The sequence below is a fragment of the Coregonus lavaretus genome (assembly GCF_964263955.1).
Source record: "Coregonus lavaretus genome assembly, chromosome: 33".
NCBI lineage: Eukaryota > Metazoa > Chordata > Actinopteri > Salmoniformes > Salmonidae > Coregonus > Coregonus lavaretus.
In genome coordinates, this window is record NC_140020.1 from 31225342 (window position 1) to 31244962 (window position 19621).

General features: G+C 45.7%; 1 protein-coding gene across 1 annotated transcript in view; it reads left to right on the forward strand.

Moving 5' to 3' along the window:
- Positions 1-19621, forward strand: part of LOC311108068 (mitogen-activated protein kinase-binding protein 1-like) — a gene marked incomplete at both ends in the record, with an annotated part of 33784 nt that overhangs the window by 13837 nt on the left and 326 nt on the right. Inside the window, 21 exons of the mRNA XM_084150714.1 lie at positions 46-230; positions 325-542; positions 731-801; positions 1496-1693; positions 2240-2351; positions 2457-2520; positions 2593-2694; positions 3075-3113; positions 4002-4156; positions 4251-4288; positions 6545-6757; positions 8641-8804; positions 9061-9200; positions 9310-9516; positions 9633-9699; positions 13468-13614; positions 13781-13956; positions 14617-15267; positions 15458-15581; positions 15786-15871; positions 16292-16386. Of these exons, the coding sequence (XP_084006840.1) occupies positions 46-230; positions 325-542; positions 731-801; positions 1496-1693; positions 2240-2351; positions 2457-2520; positions 2593-2694; positions 3075-3113; positions 4002-4156; positions 4251-4288; positions 6545-6757; positions 8641-8804; positions 9061-9200; positions 9310-9516; positions 9633-9699; positions 13468-13614; positions 13781-13956; positions 14617-15267; positions 15458-15581; positions 15786-15871; positions 16292-16386 (3252 nt within the window). The remainder of the gene's footprint in view (positions 1-45; positions 231-324; positions 543-730; positions 802-1495; positions 1694-2239; positions 2352-2456; positions 2521-2592; positions 2695-3074; positions 3114-4001; positions 4157-4250; positions 4289-6544; positions 6758-8640; positions 8805-9060; positions 9201-9309; positions 9517-9632; positions 9700-13467; positions 13615-13780; positions 13957-14616; positions 15268-15457; positions 15582-15785; positions 15872-16291; positions 16387-19621) is intronic.

Genomic DNA, 19621 nt, shown 5'->3' on the forward strand with positions numbered 1-19621 from the left:
CCTTCTTCCATCCTTCCTTCGTTCATCCACCTTTCTACCCCTCAGGACCTGTTGAAGGTGATCTATATGGATGGAAACACCGCCACCCTGGTGGAAACAGAGGGAAGTGTGTCAGTTAGCACAGAGAAGACAGACGGACAGACAGCAGAGACCAGGACAGGCATTAGGACCATCTGTGTCAGCCCCGATGGGAAACACCTGGCGTCTGGAGACCGCAACGGGATGCTGAGGTACGGAACGGGATGAGAATGGGATGGGATAGGAATGGAGTCTGGTTATGTCTGTGCAGAGTGTGTGTTTTTGATGTGTGTGTGTGTTCTGCAGGGTTCATGACCTCAGCAGTATGGCAGAGATTCAGAAGGTGGAAGCCCATGACTCAGAGATCCTGTGTCTGGAATACTCTAAACCAGAGACAGGTCTGAAGCTGTTAGCCACCGCTAGCCGCGACCGTCTGATCCACGTCCTGGATGCTGAGAAAGACTACGGCCTTGTCCAGACCCTGGACGAACACTCTTCATCCATCACCGCCGTCCGATTCGCTGGTGAGTGACCTGTAACTTCCCGACATCAGAGAGAAAGGCGTCATCATAACGTAAACATCTTTAGAACAGATACAGTCTATGTAGTAAGGTTGGACAGTAGGAGATAGGTACTGTATGTAAGATCTTGGTAATTTCAAAGCTCTGTGATTGTTTTCATGGCTATGGTTACTTTGCCTCGCCTCCCTCAGCCAATGACAACACGGTGAGGATGATCAGCTGTGGAGCAGACAAGAGCATCTACTTCCGTACGGCTCACAGGGTAAGACACTCAACATTCAGTCAGGGTACACAGGGTAAGGAACACGTTAGTGTGTCACGTTGCAATTACAGAAGTCCAAAACTTGAGTTGTTCTAAATGCAACGTTATGTAACTAACTGGGATCTCAGTATCTCAACATTTGCAAAAGAGACAACAGTCATCATCATCCACTCTTCATACGTTCCTCCTTCCCTTTTTAAATGTCTCTATTAGGATAATGGATAGAGGAATGGGACTACTGTTAAGTTGTGGAACATGAGTCCATCGCAGGGACAGAGTTCCACTTCCAGACCCAAAAATGTCTTTTTAGCTTCCTGCTAGCACTGCTTTCCCAGTGTAAATATACATTATTTGAGTGGCAGTTTAGGAAACAAACACTGACATCTCTCTTCTCTCTCTCTCTCTCAATCTGCTCTTCTCTGGCAGTGCTCTCTGTTCCATCTATTAACATGCTCTTTGTTTTTACCAAGTGGCTGCATGTCAGTATTTATCTTAGAGAAATTGCACACGGCCACTGTCTTGATTTTCTGAGTTTTAAAAACATCTGTTACCGTCTATAAGGTAATGTAGCTCTGCTTGTATATGAACTGCAGACACTGAGCGTAGAGTATAGAATACCTTAAGATGATGTTAACATTATTTTTCAAGAGTAAGCTAGATAAATCAACCAAGGTTTTGTTCTCTCCCCCCTCAGACAGACGGAGGTACAGAGTTCAGGCGTTCTCACCATGTGGTGAGGAAGACCACTCTGTATGACATGGATGTAGAGCCCAGCTGTAAGTATGCTGCTGTGGGCTGCCAGGACCGATGCATCAGGATCTTCAACATCAGCAGTGGGAAACAGAAGAAACTCTACAAGGGTTCACAGACTGAGGATGGCAGCCTGCTTAAGGTTTAGGATCATTCTACTCGACAACTCTGTCAAAGAAAGATAGAAAATGTCAGCTCACTGTGGCTGCTCCCCAAATAAGTTATTTATGAAGCTTGTGATAGTTACGACGTTTCAACTAGTGATGGGCACTGATATGGTATCATATCTATATCGATATCATTTTGGTTTGACTAAATAACATTGCAACTGTGTGGACTTCACGTCCACGGATTTGTGACGTTCAGACAATTGCATGCCCATTGGGCAGGTCACAGGTGTGAATGTTCTGGGGGCTTAACCTAACCATCCAGTTTGAGTACAATGTGAAGCCTGTTGATGGCCCATCAGCAGGCAGTTAAATATGCTAAATTGAGAGCCGGTGAGATGATTCTGTGCCTGCAGGAACAGTCACGTATGACTTTTACATAATAGTGTAGGTTTACAGCAAGGATAAACCGATATCACGATATGCCTGGCTCATATTGATATGAAACAATATCATTTGAATTGTCGATATTGGTGCCCACCTCTAGTTTCAACCTTTATGTTCTGTTTTTCCCCATGCAGGTGCAGACTGATCCGTCTGGTCAGTACGTTGCCACCAGCTGCTCTGATAAGAACATCAGCATATTTGACTTCCGCTCTGGAGTGTGTGTGGCCACCATGTTCGGACACTCTGGTAACAGACCATGACATACTGTACACACACACACATGCTCGCTCGCTCGCTCACTCACTCAAAACAACCTACAAGCCAGCTGATTCTTTCTTTTCCTGTTCTCAGAGATAGTGACTGGGATGAAGTTCACCAACGACTGTAAACATCTCATCTCTGTGTCTGGGGACAGGTAGGACCCCGCCCTGGTGTGTGTGTGAGTCTGTCTGTTTGTGTCTGTCTGATGGCCTGTTGTCTATTCCAGCTGTATCTTTGTATGGCGTCTGGCTCCAGAGCTGACCATGAGTATGAGAGAACGTCTCAGACGAACCCCCCTAACACCACCTTGCAACACCTCCACACTCAGGTAAAGGATTGGATGGGTATAAGCAGTAGGGTAACAGTTTCCACAGGTAACCAAGGACTGAACAGACATTTCACAGTCTCCTAGGGCTGGGCGGTATACCACATTTTACCCATGTAACTCAGTTGGTAGAGCATGGCGCTTGCAACGCCAGGGTTGTGGGTTTGATTTCCACGGGGGGCCAGTATGAAAAAATTGATGCACTCCCTAACTGTAAGTCGCTCTGGATAAGAGCGTCTGCTAAATAACTATTTTTTAATGTAAATGTATTTCAATGTTTGGTTTGTTAAATGTGATATTCTACTCCGCCGTGTGCGGCGTCGGTTTTTATAGTTTACTCCGCTACTTGAGTCGTCTCTCTCTCCATTCCGCTTTCCTCACAGACTAAGCCCCGCCCCCTGTCACTCAAAGAGCCACCGCACGTAATTCATCCTCACTCTCCTCTCGTCAGGTTACATTTCTGAGCTACTGGAGTACGTTTTTTACATTTTTGTACTTGATGCCACTCTTCCTCACCACACCGTTTCCCTCTACACTCAGCTCCTTTCCTTGTTCCTCGCTGTCCATTTCTACATCTCCACGCTCTTTCCGCTTCTTCATCCGGTGTAGTAGCAAACTGTTCAAATGGTTCTTGTATCTTGAATTTGCCGCCATGTCACCTCCACATGAATATGTTAGCTACATGAAACCGCTAAGAGAAAACGTTTAATGTAGCCAAAGATTATAGGTTCCCCTAGGAAACACTGACCAACACTTTGGTTCCGACCCTGTCACAATAACTCCGCCCTGGCTTTCTCATTCGTTGTCATGTCAAACAACACTGTATTCAAAGTGCCCACTATGATATTCTATCTATAGAATTAGAATAGTCATTCTATTTCTATGATTCCAACAGTTCCCCCAAGTGTTTTGATCTATATCGCAAGTCAAATCGCAATAGCAATATTTGGCCTAAAAATAAGGCCTAGATTTTTTGTCCATATCTACGTGGCAGTGTGGAAATGATCTCAAATGAGTGCAGGAAATGCAGAAATTGATGAAAATGCTGAAATTTTTTTTGGGTTGAAGTTTGACTGAACAGTATAAAACAATCAGAATGGAGAATGCCCCATTAACATTTCTTGAAATCTCTTAGAATGTATGTGTTGCCACCCTAGGGTCATGCACTACTCATAAAGCAAATGTTGTACTTTTATTATTCAAAAACATCAAATACCGTCATACCATCCAAAAATATAAAAATATCATGATATGATATTTTGGCCATATTGCCCAGTCCTACTGTCTCCTTGTTGTTGTGTGTGATGTAGGCGTGAGGTGTACAGTGCACCGGATCTTGGTCTGATGTCATCAGAGAGTGACCGTGAGGTGGAGGAGCCAGAGGAGAGGGACGATCCCTGTGACCTGGAACAGATCACAGGAAACAGTAACACCTCCTCAGGGAGTAGCCATGACGATGACGCAGGTACAGAACAGAGTCATCATATCTGGATGTAACATTTGGGCAACTTCTACCTCTAGTGTCTCTACCTTAAATACTGCATTCTTGTCTATTATAGGTGCCTCAGATGAAGGACAGGACTGGGAATCTAAGAAGGTTTGTTGGACACACACACACACACACAGCGGTTGCTCCATTCATGCTACTCTCTTTCTTACAATCCCCTACATATTTATTTGGACAGTGACACTAATTTCCTTAATTTGGCTCTATACTCCAGTATTTGAGATCAAATGTTTTATATGAAGTGGCAGTACAGAATGTCATCTTTTATTAGAGGGTACTTTCATACATATGTGTTTTATAGTTTAGAAATGAAAGCGCTTCATGTACCTACCCAGCTAGCACATAATGTTCTGAGAACCATATGTTTCTTAGAGCTTGTTGAATGCGTGGTTGTCCTATGGTTATTTTGCATAAAACCTTCCCACAACTTTCTGGGAATGGTGCAGGATAGGTCCTTGGCTTTGGCACATTCTAAGCACATTTAAGGAACTTTTTTTTTTGGTATATCATTACTTTAACAGAACGTTTCCTAAACGTTCAAACATAGTTAGATTTAATTTCAAATTTGATAATGTTCTAGGAACATTCTCCAACTGGTTTGACATTGGGTATGTTCTCAAATAGTTCAGAGAATGTTAAGAAACAACTTTCTTCTGTGGGAATTTCAGTACTTCAGCATAATGTTTCCTACAGGTTTCCTCATGGTTCTATTTAGTCATGTTCTCAAATTGTTCCAACGTACAGAGAACGTTCTAAGAATGTTATTTGAAAACATATACATTCCGTTCTCAGCATCAACAAAACTCTCCTCTATCTTGTTATGTGTGTGCAGGTGTGTTGGCCGTGCCCACTAATTGGCCACTCCTGATCTTAATGAGTGCTTGTTTCCTTTGAATAGGGGTCTGCTTGAATAGATGAACAGCTTTGTATGAGTTAAAAAAACATGGCATGCTAGCTCCATCTTGGTGGTGCAGTGGACTAATTCCATGGATAGAGAACAGAAGATTATAGGTTTGAATCTGACTGATGCTGTTTCACAATAAAAAATACATGTGTTTGCATGATTAATGCCTAAGGAATATAATTTCCATGTGTTTGGAGTTCAAAAAAGTTAACCCAAAATAAGCTAGCATTGTTATTAAAAGTCTTATTGAAACATTCAGTGAAAGCTTAAGGAAGTTATTCATAAACCTCCAAATAACCTATAATTTTAGTTCTCAGAGCGTTAATAAAACCTCCCAGGAAAACTTATAAGGAACCATAGTAAAATGTTCTCACAACCTTCCTGCAACCTAAAAATGTATCTTCCCAGAACAGGTGAAATTTTCACTTCCGTTCTCAGAATTTAAAAAAGAAATGTTCAGTTTCACTGATCAGGAAACTTCATTCCCAGAAACAATGGGAAACCAAAAACATACATTAATGCCCACAAATTCCAAGGAACCAAATGTGCTAGCTGGGTAGTCCCCCCATTTGAAGGTGTCATAAGTATTTGGAAAAATTCACTTATAGTGTATTACATTTAGTCCAAATTGAGTATTTGGTCCCATATGCCTAGCACGCAATGACTACATCAAGCTTGTGACTCTACAAACTTGTTGGATGCATTTGTTGGATTATGTTGTGCCCAATAGAAATGAATGGTAAATAATGTATTGTGTCATTTTGGAGTTACTTACATTGTAAATAAGAATATAATATGTTTCTGAACACTTCTACATTCATGTGGATGCTACCATGATTACGGATAATCATTAATGAATCGTGAATAATGATGAGTGAGAAAGTTACTGAGGCATAAATATCATACCCCCCCCCCCCCCCCCAAAGAATGATGACCTCCTCTATTATTGGTAATGGTGAGAGGTTAGCATGTTTTTGGGGGCATTATCTTTGTGCATCTGTAACTTTCTCACTCATCATTATTCACGATTCATTCATGATTATCCGTAATCATGGTAGCATCCACATGAATGTAGAAACATTCTATTGTTATTTACAAAACAATTAATTTCAAAATGACAATACATTATTTACCATTCATTTCTGTTGGGCACAATATAATCGAAACACAACCAAAACAAACTGCAAATGGGACTAGATACATAAAGTGCATTCATTTCTAAACGGTAAAACAGATATGTATAAAAATACCCTCAAATAAATGTGATCTCGAATCCAAAATGCTGGGGTACAGAGCCAAATTCAACATTTTAGCTTCACTGTCCAAATAAATACTTAGGGGAAGTGTACTTTCTTTCTTTCCTTCTCTGTCTCTGTCTCTGTCTCTGTCCCTGTGTGTGTGTGTGTGTCTTCCACCTCCCTCCACTCCACTCTCCGCTCCAGGCCCTAGACAGCCCTCTGGCCCCTGAGCCCTCCAGTCGGCCCCGGCGTCGCTGGTCCTGTCGTATGGGCTCTCTGGAACTCATGGTCAAGTCTATGCTGGACCTGAGACAGCTAGAGGCCTTCTCCATCACCGGCTCCTCTCACAAGAAAGGCCCTGCCTCCCGGCTCAAAGCGAGAGACGCAGGGAGCACCTCCAGCCTGCAGGGGACCTCGGTAAGTAGAGAGGCAGAGAGACTGGGAGAGAGGGAAGAGGGAGAGAGAGAGCAGGGGGGGGGGGGAGAAAGAGAGAGAGGGGGCCGCATTCCCCCCTTTTGAAGGCCCTCTGATGGACTCAGTCGGGGTCTGAACTTACTGTTGCGAGTTAGAATGGCAGGGTTGTGGGTTCGTTTCCCACGGGGGGCCAGTATGAAAATGTATGCACTCACTAACTGTAAGTCGCTCTGGATAAGAGCGTCTGCTAAATGACTAAAATGTCAAATGTAAATGTAGAATACACAAGGTGCGATTTTGAAATTTGGTTGTGCATCAGCAGTTTTTCTGTTGTTATGTTAGTCACTGATAGTCAGTCAATTAGCCCATGTCTGCAAATGTATTTTTGTTTGCTAAGTTAGTTTCGCGGCTAGCTATTTTTATCATGGTCTGATTTTGTTAGGCAGTGTCACTCAGATTTACATTTACATTTTAGTAATTTAGCGACTTACAGTTAGTGCATTCATCTTAAGATAGCTAGGTGGGACAACCACATATCACAGGTGGTCGAGGTGAGGAGGATGATTATTTTAAGATAGTGTTTGAAGAGGTAGGGTTTCAGATGTTTTCGGAAGATGGGCAGGTACTCTGCTGTCCTAGCTTCAGGGGGAAGCTGGATCCACCATTGGGGAGCCAGGATATAGGAGAGCTTGGACTGAGCTGAGCGGGAGCTGCCCTCCCGTAGGGGTGGGAGGGCCAAGAGACCCGAGGTGCCAGAACGGAGTGCTCGGGTTGGGGTGTAGGGTTTGAGCATAGCCTGAAGGTAGGGAGGGGCAGTTCCTCTTGCTGTTCCGTAAGTAAGCACCATGGTCTTGTAGTGGATGCGAGTTTCGACTGGAAGCCAGTGGAGTGTGTGGAGGAGCGGGGTGACATGAGAGAACATGGGAAGGTCGAAAACCAGGCGGGCTGCAGCGTTCTGGATAAGTTGCAGGGGTTTGATGGCACAAGCAGGGAGCCCAGCCAACAGCGAGTTGCAGTAGTCCAGACTGGAGAGGACGAGTGCCTGGATTAGGACCTGTGCTGCTTCCTGTGTGAGGTAGGGTCGTACTCTAGGGATGTTGTAGAGCATGAACCTGCAGGAGCGGGTCACTGCTTTGATGTTTGCAGAGAACAACAGGGTGTTGTCCAGGGTCACGCCAAGGTCGAGGTTGAGCTTGAGGTGGTGGGCCGACATCCAAGTTGAGATATCTGCCAGGTACGCAGAGATGCGTGTCGCCACCTGGGTGTCAGAAGGGGGGAAGGAGAAAAGTAGTTGAGTGTCATCCGCATAGCAATGATAGGAGAGACCATGTGAGGATATGACAGAGCCGAGTGACTTGGTGTATAGAGAGAAGGGGAGAGGGCCTAGAACCGAGCCCTGGGGGACACCAGTAGTGAGAGTACATGATGCAGACACAGATCCTCTCCACGTCACCTGGTAGGAACGGCCTGCCAGGTAGGATGCAGTAAAAGTGTGTGCGTAGCCTGAGACGCCTAGCCCTGAGAGGGTGGAGAGGAGGATCTGATGGTTCATGGTGTCGAAGGCAGTGGATAGATCTAGGAGGATGAGAACAGAGGAAAGTCAGCTTTGGCAGTGCAGAGATCCTCCGTGACACAGAGAAGAGCAGTCTCGGTTGAGTGACCCATCTTGAAGCCTGACTGGTTAGGGTCAAGAAGATCATTCTAAGAGAAATAATGAGAAAGTTGTTTTCGGGGGGGTGGGGGGGTATGGACGTGGGTAGGCAGGCATCAATGTTGCCCATCCCTGATCGATAGCTAATAGATTAGTAAAATATTATAGACAGGTAGATGGACTTGAATTTGGTTCTCTCTAACCCTAATGCTCCTCTGTTCTGTGGTATAAGCTGGACTTGGAGGAGCGGGTTAAGAGACGTCAACCTCAACCCCACTATGCTGCCTGGCTGACCCCTAACGCCAACCCTAACCCTGACTCTGACCTGGGCTCCCAGGGGTCTGATGGACGTGTGCTGTACCCCGAGGGGAGCGATTACGCTGCCAGCAGACGTGGCAGGTATACCTCACACACACACACATAAGGACACATACTATGCATAGATGCACACACCACTTCAACTTTCAATTTCTCCTTTCATGTTCCTCTTTATCTATCAACTTGCTGTCTCTGTGTCTCTCTCTTATCTTTTGACTATCTCTTCTTTTTGTCTTCTCACTGTTCATTCCTTCTTTCTCCCCTATCTTCCCCCCTCTGTCTTTCTCTCTCTCCCCTATCCCCCCTCTCGCTCTCTCTCTCACTCTCTCTCACTCAGTGATTACCTGATAAAGGAGTCGCCCCGCGGCCTGGGTAGGAGGAACCGTGAGCCGGAGAGCCAGGACAGCCAGAGCCCAGACAGTGCCTGTTCTGTGGGCTACGGGAGTAGAGAGCTTACTCCTGACCCGGATCATGGAGGTAAGAACATACACACACACACACACATACACATACACATACACATACACATACACATACACATACATACACACTCCTTTCACCTTTGAACTTTGACCTCTCCTCCCAGACTCTGAGGGCACAGCAGAGCCTCTAAGCTCAGACGAGGACAGTTCTGACCTGGAGGACGAAGAGGATGAGGAGGAGGAGGAGAGGAAGATGGAAAGTTCTAGTATGGATGAGGCGATGAGGAAGGTCTCTGACCCACTAGAGGACAGTCACCATGAGGCCTTCCTCAGACAGCACTTTGAAACACTGGCTGAGCCCAGCAATATGGGTAAGAGAGGACACATGCACACACTCCAACTTTGCACATGGAGGTGACATTCTACCCATAAACTGTTGTACAGGTACATATTACAATTATTTGACTGTAATTACCCTCCTCCCCAGAAGAGCGCAGTAGAGCTCCCAGCATCAGTATGTCAGCACGATTCCTGGCCAGAGGCTCCAACAACAGGTAATAGAGCTCACCAGCTTGTAGTCGTAAAAAACGGAAATGAGTTAGCATTTTCTACCTCTGGTTCGTTGGCCATTCCTATGGGGTAAATTAATAGGGAAAGAATGGGGTTTTGGGATAAATGCTGAAAATAAGGTCTGAGGTTAACACAGGCTTAGGAGATTTTAGACTTTTTTTCTCTATGAGATAATATCAGTCAGTCAACATGACCTTTATGAATTATGAAACCTTTATGTGCTTGTTTTGATTACAGAAATGCTTCAAAATGCGCAAAACGGGATATTAGCTGATTTAGATTATCACATAGAACAAAACGTATAAGATCTCCTAAGCCTGTGTTTACCACAGCATTTATCCCAAAAAACAAAAACAAAAACATTCAGAGGCTTTGGCCAACAAGCCATGGTGGGGTTAGCCTCTGTTAGTGTCTACAAAAAGACGCCATCACTATTGCTCTCTATGGGATAACCAAGGGATCCTAAAGACTTTAACACACATACAGTGGGGGAAAAAAGTATTTAGTCAGCCACCAATTGTGCAAGTTCTCCCACTTAAAAAGATGAGGCCTGTAATTGACAGACAAATTGAGCATTTTTTTCTCCAGAAAATCACATTGTAGGATTTTTTATGAATTTATTTGCAAATTATGGTGGAAAATAAGTATTTGGTCACCTACAAACAAGCAAGATTTCTGGCTCTCACAGACCTGTAACTTCTTCTGTAAGAGGCTCCTCTGTCCTCCACTCGTCACCTGTATTAATGGCACCTGTTTGAACTTGTTATCAGTATAAAAGACACCTGTCCGCAACCTCAAACAGTCACACTCCAAACTCCACTATGGCCAAGACCAAAGAGCTGTCAAAGGACACCAGAAACAAAATTGTAGACCTGCACCAGGCTGGGAAGACTGAATCTGCAATAGGTAAGCAGCTTGGTTTGAACAAATCAACTGTGGGAGCAATTATTAGGAAATGGAAGACATACAAGACCACTGATAATCTCCCTCGATCTGGGGCTCCACGCAAGATCTCACCCCGTGGGGTCAAAATGATCACAAGAACGGTGAGCAAAAATCCCAGAACCACACGGGGAACCTAGTGAATGACCTGCAGAGAGCTGGGACCAAAGTAACAAAGCCTACCATCAGTAACACACTACGCCGCCAGGGACTCAAATCCTGCAGTGCCAGACGTGTCCCCCTGCTTAAGCCAGTACATGTCCAGGCCCGTCTGAAGTTTGCTAGAGTGCATTTGGATGATCCAGAAGAGGATTGGGAGAATGTCATATGGTCAGATGAAACCAAAATATAACTTTTTGGTAAAAACTCAACTCGTCATGTTTGGAGGACAAAGAATGCTGAGTTGCATCCAAAGAACACCATACCTACTGTGAAGCATGGGGGTGGAAACATCATGCTTTGGGGCTGTTTTTCTGCAAAGGGACCAGGACGACTGATCCGTGTAAAGGAAAGAATGAATGGGGCCATGTATCGTGAGATTTTGAGTGAAAACCTCCTTCCATCAGCAAGGGCATTGAAGATGAAACGTGGCTGGGTCTTTCAGCATGACAATGATCCCAAACACACCGCCCGGGCAACGAAGGAGTGGCTTCGTAAGAAGCATTTCAAGGTCCTGGAGTGGCCTAGCCAGTCTCCAGATCTCAACCCCATAGAAAATCTTTGGAGGGAGTTGAAAGTCCGTGTTTCCCTAGCGACAGCCCCAAAACATCACTGCTCTAGAGGAGATCTGCATGGAGGAATGGGCCAAAATACCAGCAACAGTGTGTGAAAACCTTGTGAAGACTTACAGAAAACGTTTGACCTGTGTCATTGCCAACAAAGGGTATATAACAAAGTATTGAGAAACTTTTGTTATTGATTAAATACTTATTTTCCACCATCATTTGCAAATAAATTCATTAAAAATCCTACAATGTGATTTTCTGGATTTTTTTCTTCTCATTTTGTCTGTCATAGTTGACGTGTACCTATGATGAAAATTACAGGCCTCTCTCATCTTTTTAAGTGGGAGAACTTGCACAATTGGTGGCTGACTAAATACTTTTTTCCCCCACTGTACATACGGAAGCCCATTTATACTTTCACATGTACGCAACACCAACAAAGCTTTTTTTCATTGTCTACATTTGCTTTCACCCTGCCTAGTACAGGACAGTCGTGGTCAAAAGTTTTGAGAATGACACAAATATTAATTTTCACAAAGTCTGCTGCCTCAGTTTTTATGATGGCAATTTGCATATACTCCAGAACGTTATGAAGAGTGATCAGATGAATTGCAATTAATTGCAAAGTCCCTCTTTGCCATGAAAATGAACTTAATCCAAAAAAAAACATTTCCACTGAATTTCAGCCCTGCCACAAAAGGACCAGCTGACATCATGTCAGTGATTCTCTCGTTAACACAGGTGAGAGTGTTGACGAGGACAAGGCTGGAGATGACTCTGTCATGCTGATTGAGTTAGAATAACAGACTGGAAGCTTTAAAAGGAGGGTGGTTCTTCCTCTGTTCAAAGTCTCTTCCTCATTGTTCTTCCTCTGTCAACCATGGTTACCTGCAAGGAAACACATGCCGTCATCATTGCTTTGCACAAAAAGGGCTTCACAGGCAAGGATATTGCTGCTAGTAAGATTGCACATAAATCAACCATTTATTGGATCATCAAGAACTTCAAGGAGAGAGGTTCAATTGTTGTGAAGAAGGCTTCAGGGCGCCCAAGAAAGTCCAGCAAGCGCCAGGACCGTCTCCTAAAGTTGATTAAGCTGCGGGATCGGGGCACCACCAGTGCAGAGCTTGCTCAGGAATGGCAGCAGGCAGGTGTGAGTGCATCTGCACGCACAGTGAGGCGAAGACTATTGGAGGATGGCCTGGTGTCAAGAAGGGCAGCGAGGAAGCCTATTCTCTCCAGGAAAAACATCAGGGACAGACTGATATTCTGCAAAAGGTACAGGGATTGGACTGCTGAGGACTGGGGTAAAGTCATTTTCTCTGATGAATCCCCTTTCCGATTGTTTGGGGCATCCGGAAAAAAGCTTGTCCGGAGAAGACAAAGTGAGCGCTGCCATCAGTCCTGTGCCAACATTAAAGTATCCTGAGACCATTCATGTGTGGGGTTGCTTCTCAGCCAAGGGAGTGAGCTCACTCACAATTTTGCCTAAGAACACAGCCATGAATAAAGAATGGTACCAACACATCCTCCGAGAGCAACTTCTCCCAACCATCCAAGAACAGTTTGGTGACGAACAATGCCTTTTCCAGCATGATGGAGCACCTTGCCATAAGGCAAAAGTGATAACTAAGTGGCTCGGAGAACAAAACATCGAAATTCTGGGTCCATGGCCAGGAAACTCCCCAGACCTTAATCCCATTGAGAACTTGTGGTCAATCCTCAAGAGGCGGGTGGACAAACAAAACCCTACAAATTCTGACAAACTCCAAGCATTGATTATGCAAGAATGGGCTGCCATCAGTCAGGATGTGGCCCAGAAGTTAATTGACAGCATGCCAGGGTGGATTGCAGAGGTCTTGAAAAAGAAGGGTCAACACTGCAAATATCGACTCTTTGCATAAACTAAATGTAATTGTCAATAAAAGCCTTTGACACTTATGGAATGCTTGTAATTATACTTCAGTATACCATAGTAACATCTGAAAAAAATATCTAAGAACACTGAAGCAGCAAACTTTGTGAAGACCAATACTTGTGTCATTCTCAAAACTTCACTGTAACCAGGTGATGTCCTCTCTACAGGAGAATCCCTCTGTTTTCCAAAGCTCATGAGAGGGAGCAGGGGCCGTTGGTGTCCAAGGTGAGGCCCCTGATGGAGGAGAGCCAGGTAAAGGGCCACGAAGACAGGGAGAGGCCCATGACCCCTGGGAGAGGGCAGGAGGGGACAAAGTGAGTAGCTTTAGAGAGGATGTAAGACTCTTTAAACAGGTCGTTTTTTTTGTGATAATTATTTGTAAGTAAAAATGGTATCAGATATTTGTAAAAATAATGATACAAATGAAATTCGATTGATTGGTTGATTGATTGATTGATGAAGCTTCCCTCCTTGTGTCAGGCTGGAGGTGTGTACTCCAGAGAGGGGCACCGTGCTGCGTTCCCACCCCCAGAAGAAGAGGCCTCTTGGGGCTCATCTGTGGAGGATGTCAAGCCCCCTGGCCAGAGCTCCAGCCCTGCTGGACAGAGCAGCTGGACTACAGAAGTCCCAGTCTGTACAGAACCTGGCGACAGAGGGTGAGCTGCGCAGGACCACTGATGTTCAGTACAGCACATACATTATAACACTGTACATATTAATAACCTAACCTCAGAGGGGGAGTACAGCACAAGCCACATGATCTCAAAACAAGATTGAGGGTTTATCAGTAAACAACTGTCTAAATATATACATGTGACATTTAAAAATACACTGATCAAAAAAATAAAGGGAACACTTAAACAACACATCCTAGATCTGAATGAATGAAATAATCTTATTAAATACTTTTTTCTTTACATAGTTGAATGTGCTGACAACAAAATCACACAAAAATGATCAATGGAAATCAAATTTATCAACCCATGGAGGTCTGGATTTGGAGTCACCCTCAAAATTAAAGTGGAAAACCACACTACAGGCTGATCCAACTTTGATGTAATGTCCTTAAAACAAGTCAAAATGAGGCTCAGTAGTGTGTGTGGCCTCCACGTGCCTGTATGACCTCCCTACAACGCCTGGGCATGCTCCTGATGAGGTGTTCCCTTTGTTTTTTTGAGCAGTGTAGTTTACATTACATTGGTTGTCTAATTTGACAGTAAGCAGCATAAAAAAATAAAGTATATCCAGTCACTGTCTCTCTACTGTCTCATGACCCTTCCCATGACTCTCCTCCTGCTCCCCCCCCCACCCCATAGTTCCCCGCTCCCCCAACCCCTCCAGTGGTAGAGGAGAGATGTGTCCTCGCCCCCAGCACCTCCCCTTCGATATACACCCTTCCAAAGCCAACTCCTGCCTCCCTTCTACCTCCCCTCTCTCCTCCCTTGTCTCCCCTGTGCCCTCGGAAAGCCCCAAGCTCAGATCCCCCCGCACCTACATGAGTCCCACCACCAGCTCCGTGGCCAAGACCAGCCGCTCTGCATCCCTGGCAGAGGGCTTCCATCTGGGCTTACTGTCCTGCCATGATTCCGTAACACCACAAGGCCTGGAGGATGGTAGTGGAGGGAGTGGAAACACACCTAACAGCCCCAAGAGCAGGAAGCCTTTTGGGGGGCTACTGGAGGCTGAACCACCCCTCCTCACTTCCTCCTCTCTCTGTTCCCGCTCCTCTTCTCTCTCTCCCCCTTCTCCTCCCTGTCCTCTCCCTGGTCCCTCCCCTTTTCCACCACGTGCGACAGTCTCGCCCAATCCCAGCTTGGCGTTGCCCCTGAGCGTCCAGCCCTCCCGCATTCCCCTGCCCATCAAACAGCCACTCAGCCCTCGGTGCAGCCTCTGCCCGGAGACCAAACCTCAACCTGATTGGTCTGTTTCCTCTACAGGAGACCTTGCCCTCAGGAAACAACACCAAAGTAAGCCAGAATTGTTTTTGTAAAGTTTAAAGTTTATTAGAGGACATCATCGCAAAGCAAGTATGAAATGTGATGTTTTTTACGTGTTGTGGATGTTATAGATACAGAAAAGTGTTGATTAAAGGAATGTTTAGTAAACTTAATGTAAAGGCATTGATAATAATCAACCTGGGGCTGTCTGTCTCTGCAGCCTTCAGTAAACGCCTCTCCCTGACTACGGCCCAGATGCAAGGGCTTCTGGGTAACGTCCAGCTGCTGTCCGTCTCACCTACCTCACTTCCTGTAAAGCAGGAAGGAACCGTGAACTCAGAGAGGTAAACTGTAGTCTGTTTACTTAGGATACATCTCAAATGGTACCCTTATAAATTCTCCATAGTGCAGTATGTTTGGCTAGAAAACAAAGTAGTAAAATATTTGGTGACTATGGTGTCGTTTGAGACAGAGCCCCCTAATACAACAATACATTCCAAACACTCAAAGTTTCCCCATGAAACCTTTCCTTTCCTTTCCGTTCTCAGTGCTCCAGATTTGGAGGAGGCGGTGTGTAGAGAGCCCCTTCTAGTGTCTGTCCAGGCCAACACCTTGACCTCCGACCCCCAGCCAGGTCTGAATCAACGCAGACGCTCCTCTATCATCCTCACCGCCACTCTTCCTCTCCATCACGCCATCTCTCTACCGCTTCATCCTTCTCTTCATCATAAGTGTCCGTGTGCTTTCTGGCAGGTCTGTCCATCTGTCTCTGTCCCTCCCTACTGTCACCACTGCTGCCTGAAAGGTGAGTCAGCTTCATTCCTTTCTGCTTTCAAACCTTCCCTTTGCCTATTTGAATGTGCTTTTCTCTTATTTACTAACTCGCATTGTTCGCCTGCTTAAAGCGTATGCCAATGCATCCATAACGTGTGTGTTGTATTAGCTCTGTATCGATCCATTATGTGTGTGTTGTACTGTAGCAGGTTTTTGTTTGTTTACTACTCTCAGCTCCTGAATGATTATGAGACACTAGAATGTGTGTTTTCTCCCACAGAGCCCCCTGTCACTGTGGAAACCTGTAGACAGGCTATAACAGAGCTGCACAACAGTGTGAGGAGAGCCACCCAGCTCTATACTACGGTCAGTCTGGTGTGTGTGTGTGTGTTTGTGGGGACCAAAATTCTGACAAGTGGGGACATTTAACCGGTCCCCACAAGGATAAATGCTATTTTAGGGTTAGGGTTACAATTAGGAGGAAGAGTTAGATTTAGTGTTAGGGTTTGGGGTTACAGTTAGGGTTAAGTTTAGGGTTAGGTTAGGGGTTAGGGAAAATGGGATTTTGAATAGGAATCAATTGTGTGGTCCGCACAAGGACAGTATATGGCGCCGGAGGAGATGGCTGCCATTTTGCGGGTTTCTAACCAATTGTGCTATTTTGTGGGGTTTTTCGCATTGTTTGTAACTTATTTTGTACATAATGTTTCTGCCACCGCCTGTTATGACCGAAAAGAGCTTCTGGATATCAGAACAGGGATTACTCACCTCAAACTGGACAAAGATTTTTTCTTTAACGAGTCGGACGCGAAGGATTTACTCCAGATACCCGACCAGGCCCAGGCCTAAATCCCTGTCATTCACATGAAGAGAAGACACCGATACAGGAGACGTAGGTCCGGGTGCCTTGTGAGAATTCGTCGGCGAGTGGGTAACCCGACTCTACCATCCGTCCTATTGGCCAACGTGCAATCATTGTAGAATGAACTGGATGAGCTCCGTTCAAGACTATCCTACCAACGGGACATTTAAAAACTGTAATATCTTATGTTTCACCGAGTCGTGGCTGAACGACGACATGGATAATATACAGTTGGCTGGTTTTCCCGTGCATCGGCAAGACGGAACAGCTGCCTCCGGTAAGACAAGGGTTGGCGGTCTGTGTCTATTTGTCAATAACAGCGTGAAATCAAATATTAAGGAAGTCTCTAGGTTTTGCTCGCCTGAGGTATCTCATGAGAACCTGTAGACCACACTATTTACCAAGAGCGTTTTTATTTATATTTTTCATAGTTGTCTATTTACCACCACAAACCGATGCTGGCGCTAAGACCGCACTCAATGAGCTGTATAAAGCCATAAGCAAACAAGAAAATGCTCATCCAGAGGCAGCACTCCAAGTGGCCGGGGACGTTAATGTAGGGAAACCAGCATGTTACATGTGCAATAAGAGGGAAAAAAAACTCTAGACCACATTTACTCCACACACAGAGACGCGTACAAAGCTCACCCTCCATTTGGCATATCTGACCATAATTCTATCCTCCTGATTCCTGCTTACAAGTAAAAATTAAAGCAGGAAGTACCAGTGACTCGCTCAATACGGAAGTGGTCAGATGACGCAGATGCTAAGTTACAGGACTGTTTTGCTAGCACAGACTGGAATATGTTCCGGGACTCATCCGATGGAATTGAGGACTATAACACATCAGTCACCGGCTTCATCAATAAGTGCATCGATGACGTTGTCCCCACAGTGACCTTATGTACATACACCTACCAGAAGCCATGGATTACAGGCAACATCCGCACTGATCTAAAGGGTAGAGCTGCCGCTTTCAAGGAGCGGGACTCTAACCTGGACACTTATCAGAAATCCCGCTATGCCCTCAGACGAACCATCAAACAGGCAAAGAGTCAATACAGGACTAAGATTGAACCCTACTACACCGGCTATGAAGCTCGTCAGTTGTGGCAGGGCTTGCAAACTATTACTGACTACAAAGGGAAGCCCAGCTGCGAGCTGCCCTGTGACACAAGCCTACCAGACGAGCTAAATGACTTCTATGCGCGCTTCGAGGCAAGCAACAGTGAATTATGCATGAGAGCACCAGCTGTTCCGGACGACTGTGTGATCACGCTCGTCATAGCTGATGTGAGTAAGACCTTTAAATAGGTCAACATTCACAAGGCCGCAGGGCCAGACGGATTACCAGGACGTGTACTCCGAGCATTCTCTGACCAACTGGCAAGTGTCTTCACTGACATTTCCAACCTGTCCCTGGCCGAGTCTGTAATACCAACATGTTTCAAGCAGACCACCATAGTCCCTGTGCCCAAGAACACCAAGGTAACCTGCCTAAATGACTACCGACCCGTAGCACTCACGTCTGTAGCCATGAAGTGCTTTGAAAGGCTGGTCATGGCTCACATCAACATTGCATACCGCTCCAACAGATCCACAGATGACGCAATCTCTATTGCACTCAACACTGCCCTTTCCCACCTGGACAAAAGGAACACCTACGTGAGAATGTTGTTCATTGACTACGGCTCAGTGTTCAACACCATAGTGCCATCGAATCTCAATACTAAGCTAAGGACCCTGGGACTAAACGCCTCCCTCTGCAACTGGATCCTGGCCTTCCTGATGGGCCGTTCCCAGGTGGTAAAGGTAGGCAACAACACATCCGCCACGTTGATCCTCAACACGGGGACCCCTCATGGGGGTGCGTGCTTAGTCCACTCCTGTACTCCCTGTTCACCCATGACTGCGTGGCCAAGCATGACTCCCAACACCATCATTAAGTTTTCCGACGACACAACGGTGGTAGGCCTGATCACCGACAATGATGAGACAGCCTAAAGGGAGGAGGTCAGAGACCTGGAGGTGTGGTGCCAGGACAACAACCTCTTCCTCAACGTGATCAAGACAAAGGAGATGATCGTGGATTACAGGAAAAGGAGGGCCGAGCACGCCCCCATTCTCATCGACAGGGCTGTAGTGGAGCAAGTTGAGAGTTTCAAGTTCCTTGGTGTCCACATCACCAACAAGCTATCATGGTCCAAACACACCAAGACAGTCGTGAAGAGGGCACGACAATGCCGATTCCCCCACAGGAGACTGAAATGATTTGGCATGTGTCCTCAGATCCTCAAAAAGTTATACAGCTGCACCATTGAGAGCATCCTTACTGGTTGTATCACCGCCTGGTATGGCAACTGCTCGGCATCCGACCGCAAGGCGCTACAGAGGGTAATGCGTACGGCTCAGTACATCACTGGTGCCAAGCTTCCTGCCATCCAGGACCTCTATACCAGGCGGTGTCAGAGTTAGGCCCTAAAAATTGCCAAAGACTCCAGCCACCCTAGTCATAGGCTGTTCTCTCTGCTACCGCACGGCAAGCGATACCGGAGTGCCAAGTCTAGGTCCAAAAGGCTTTTTAACAGCTTCTACCCCCAAGCCATAAGACTCCTGAACAGCTAATCATGGCTACCCAGACTATTTGCACCCCCACCCCATCTTTTTACACTGCTGCTACTGCGTGTGTGTGTGTGTGTGTGTGTGTGTGTGTGTGTGTGTGTGTGTGTGTGTGTGTGTGTGTGTGTG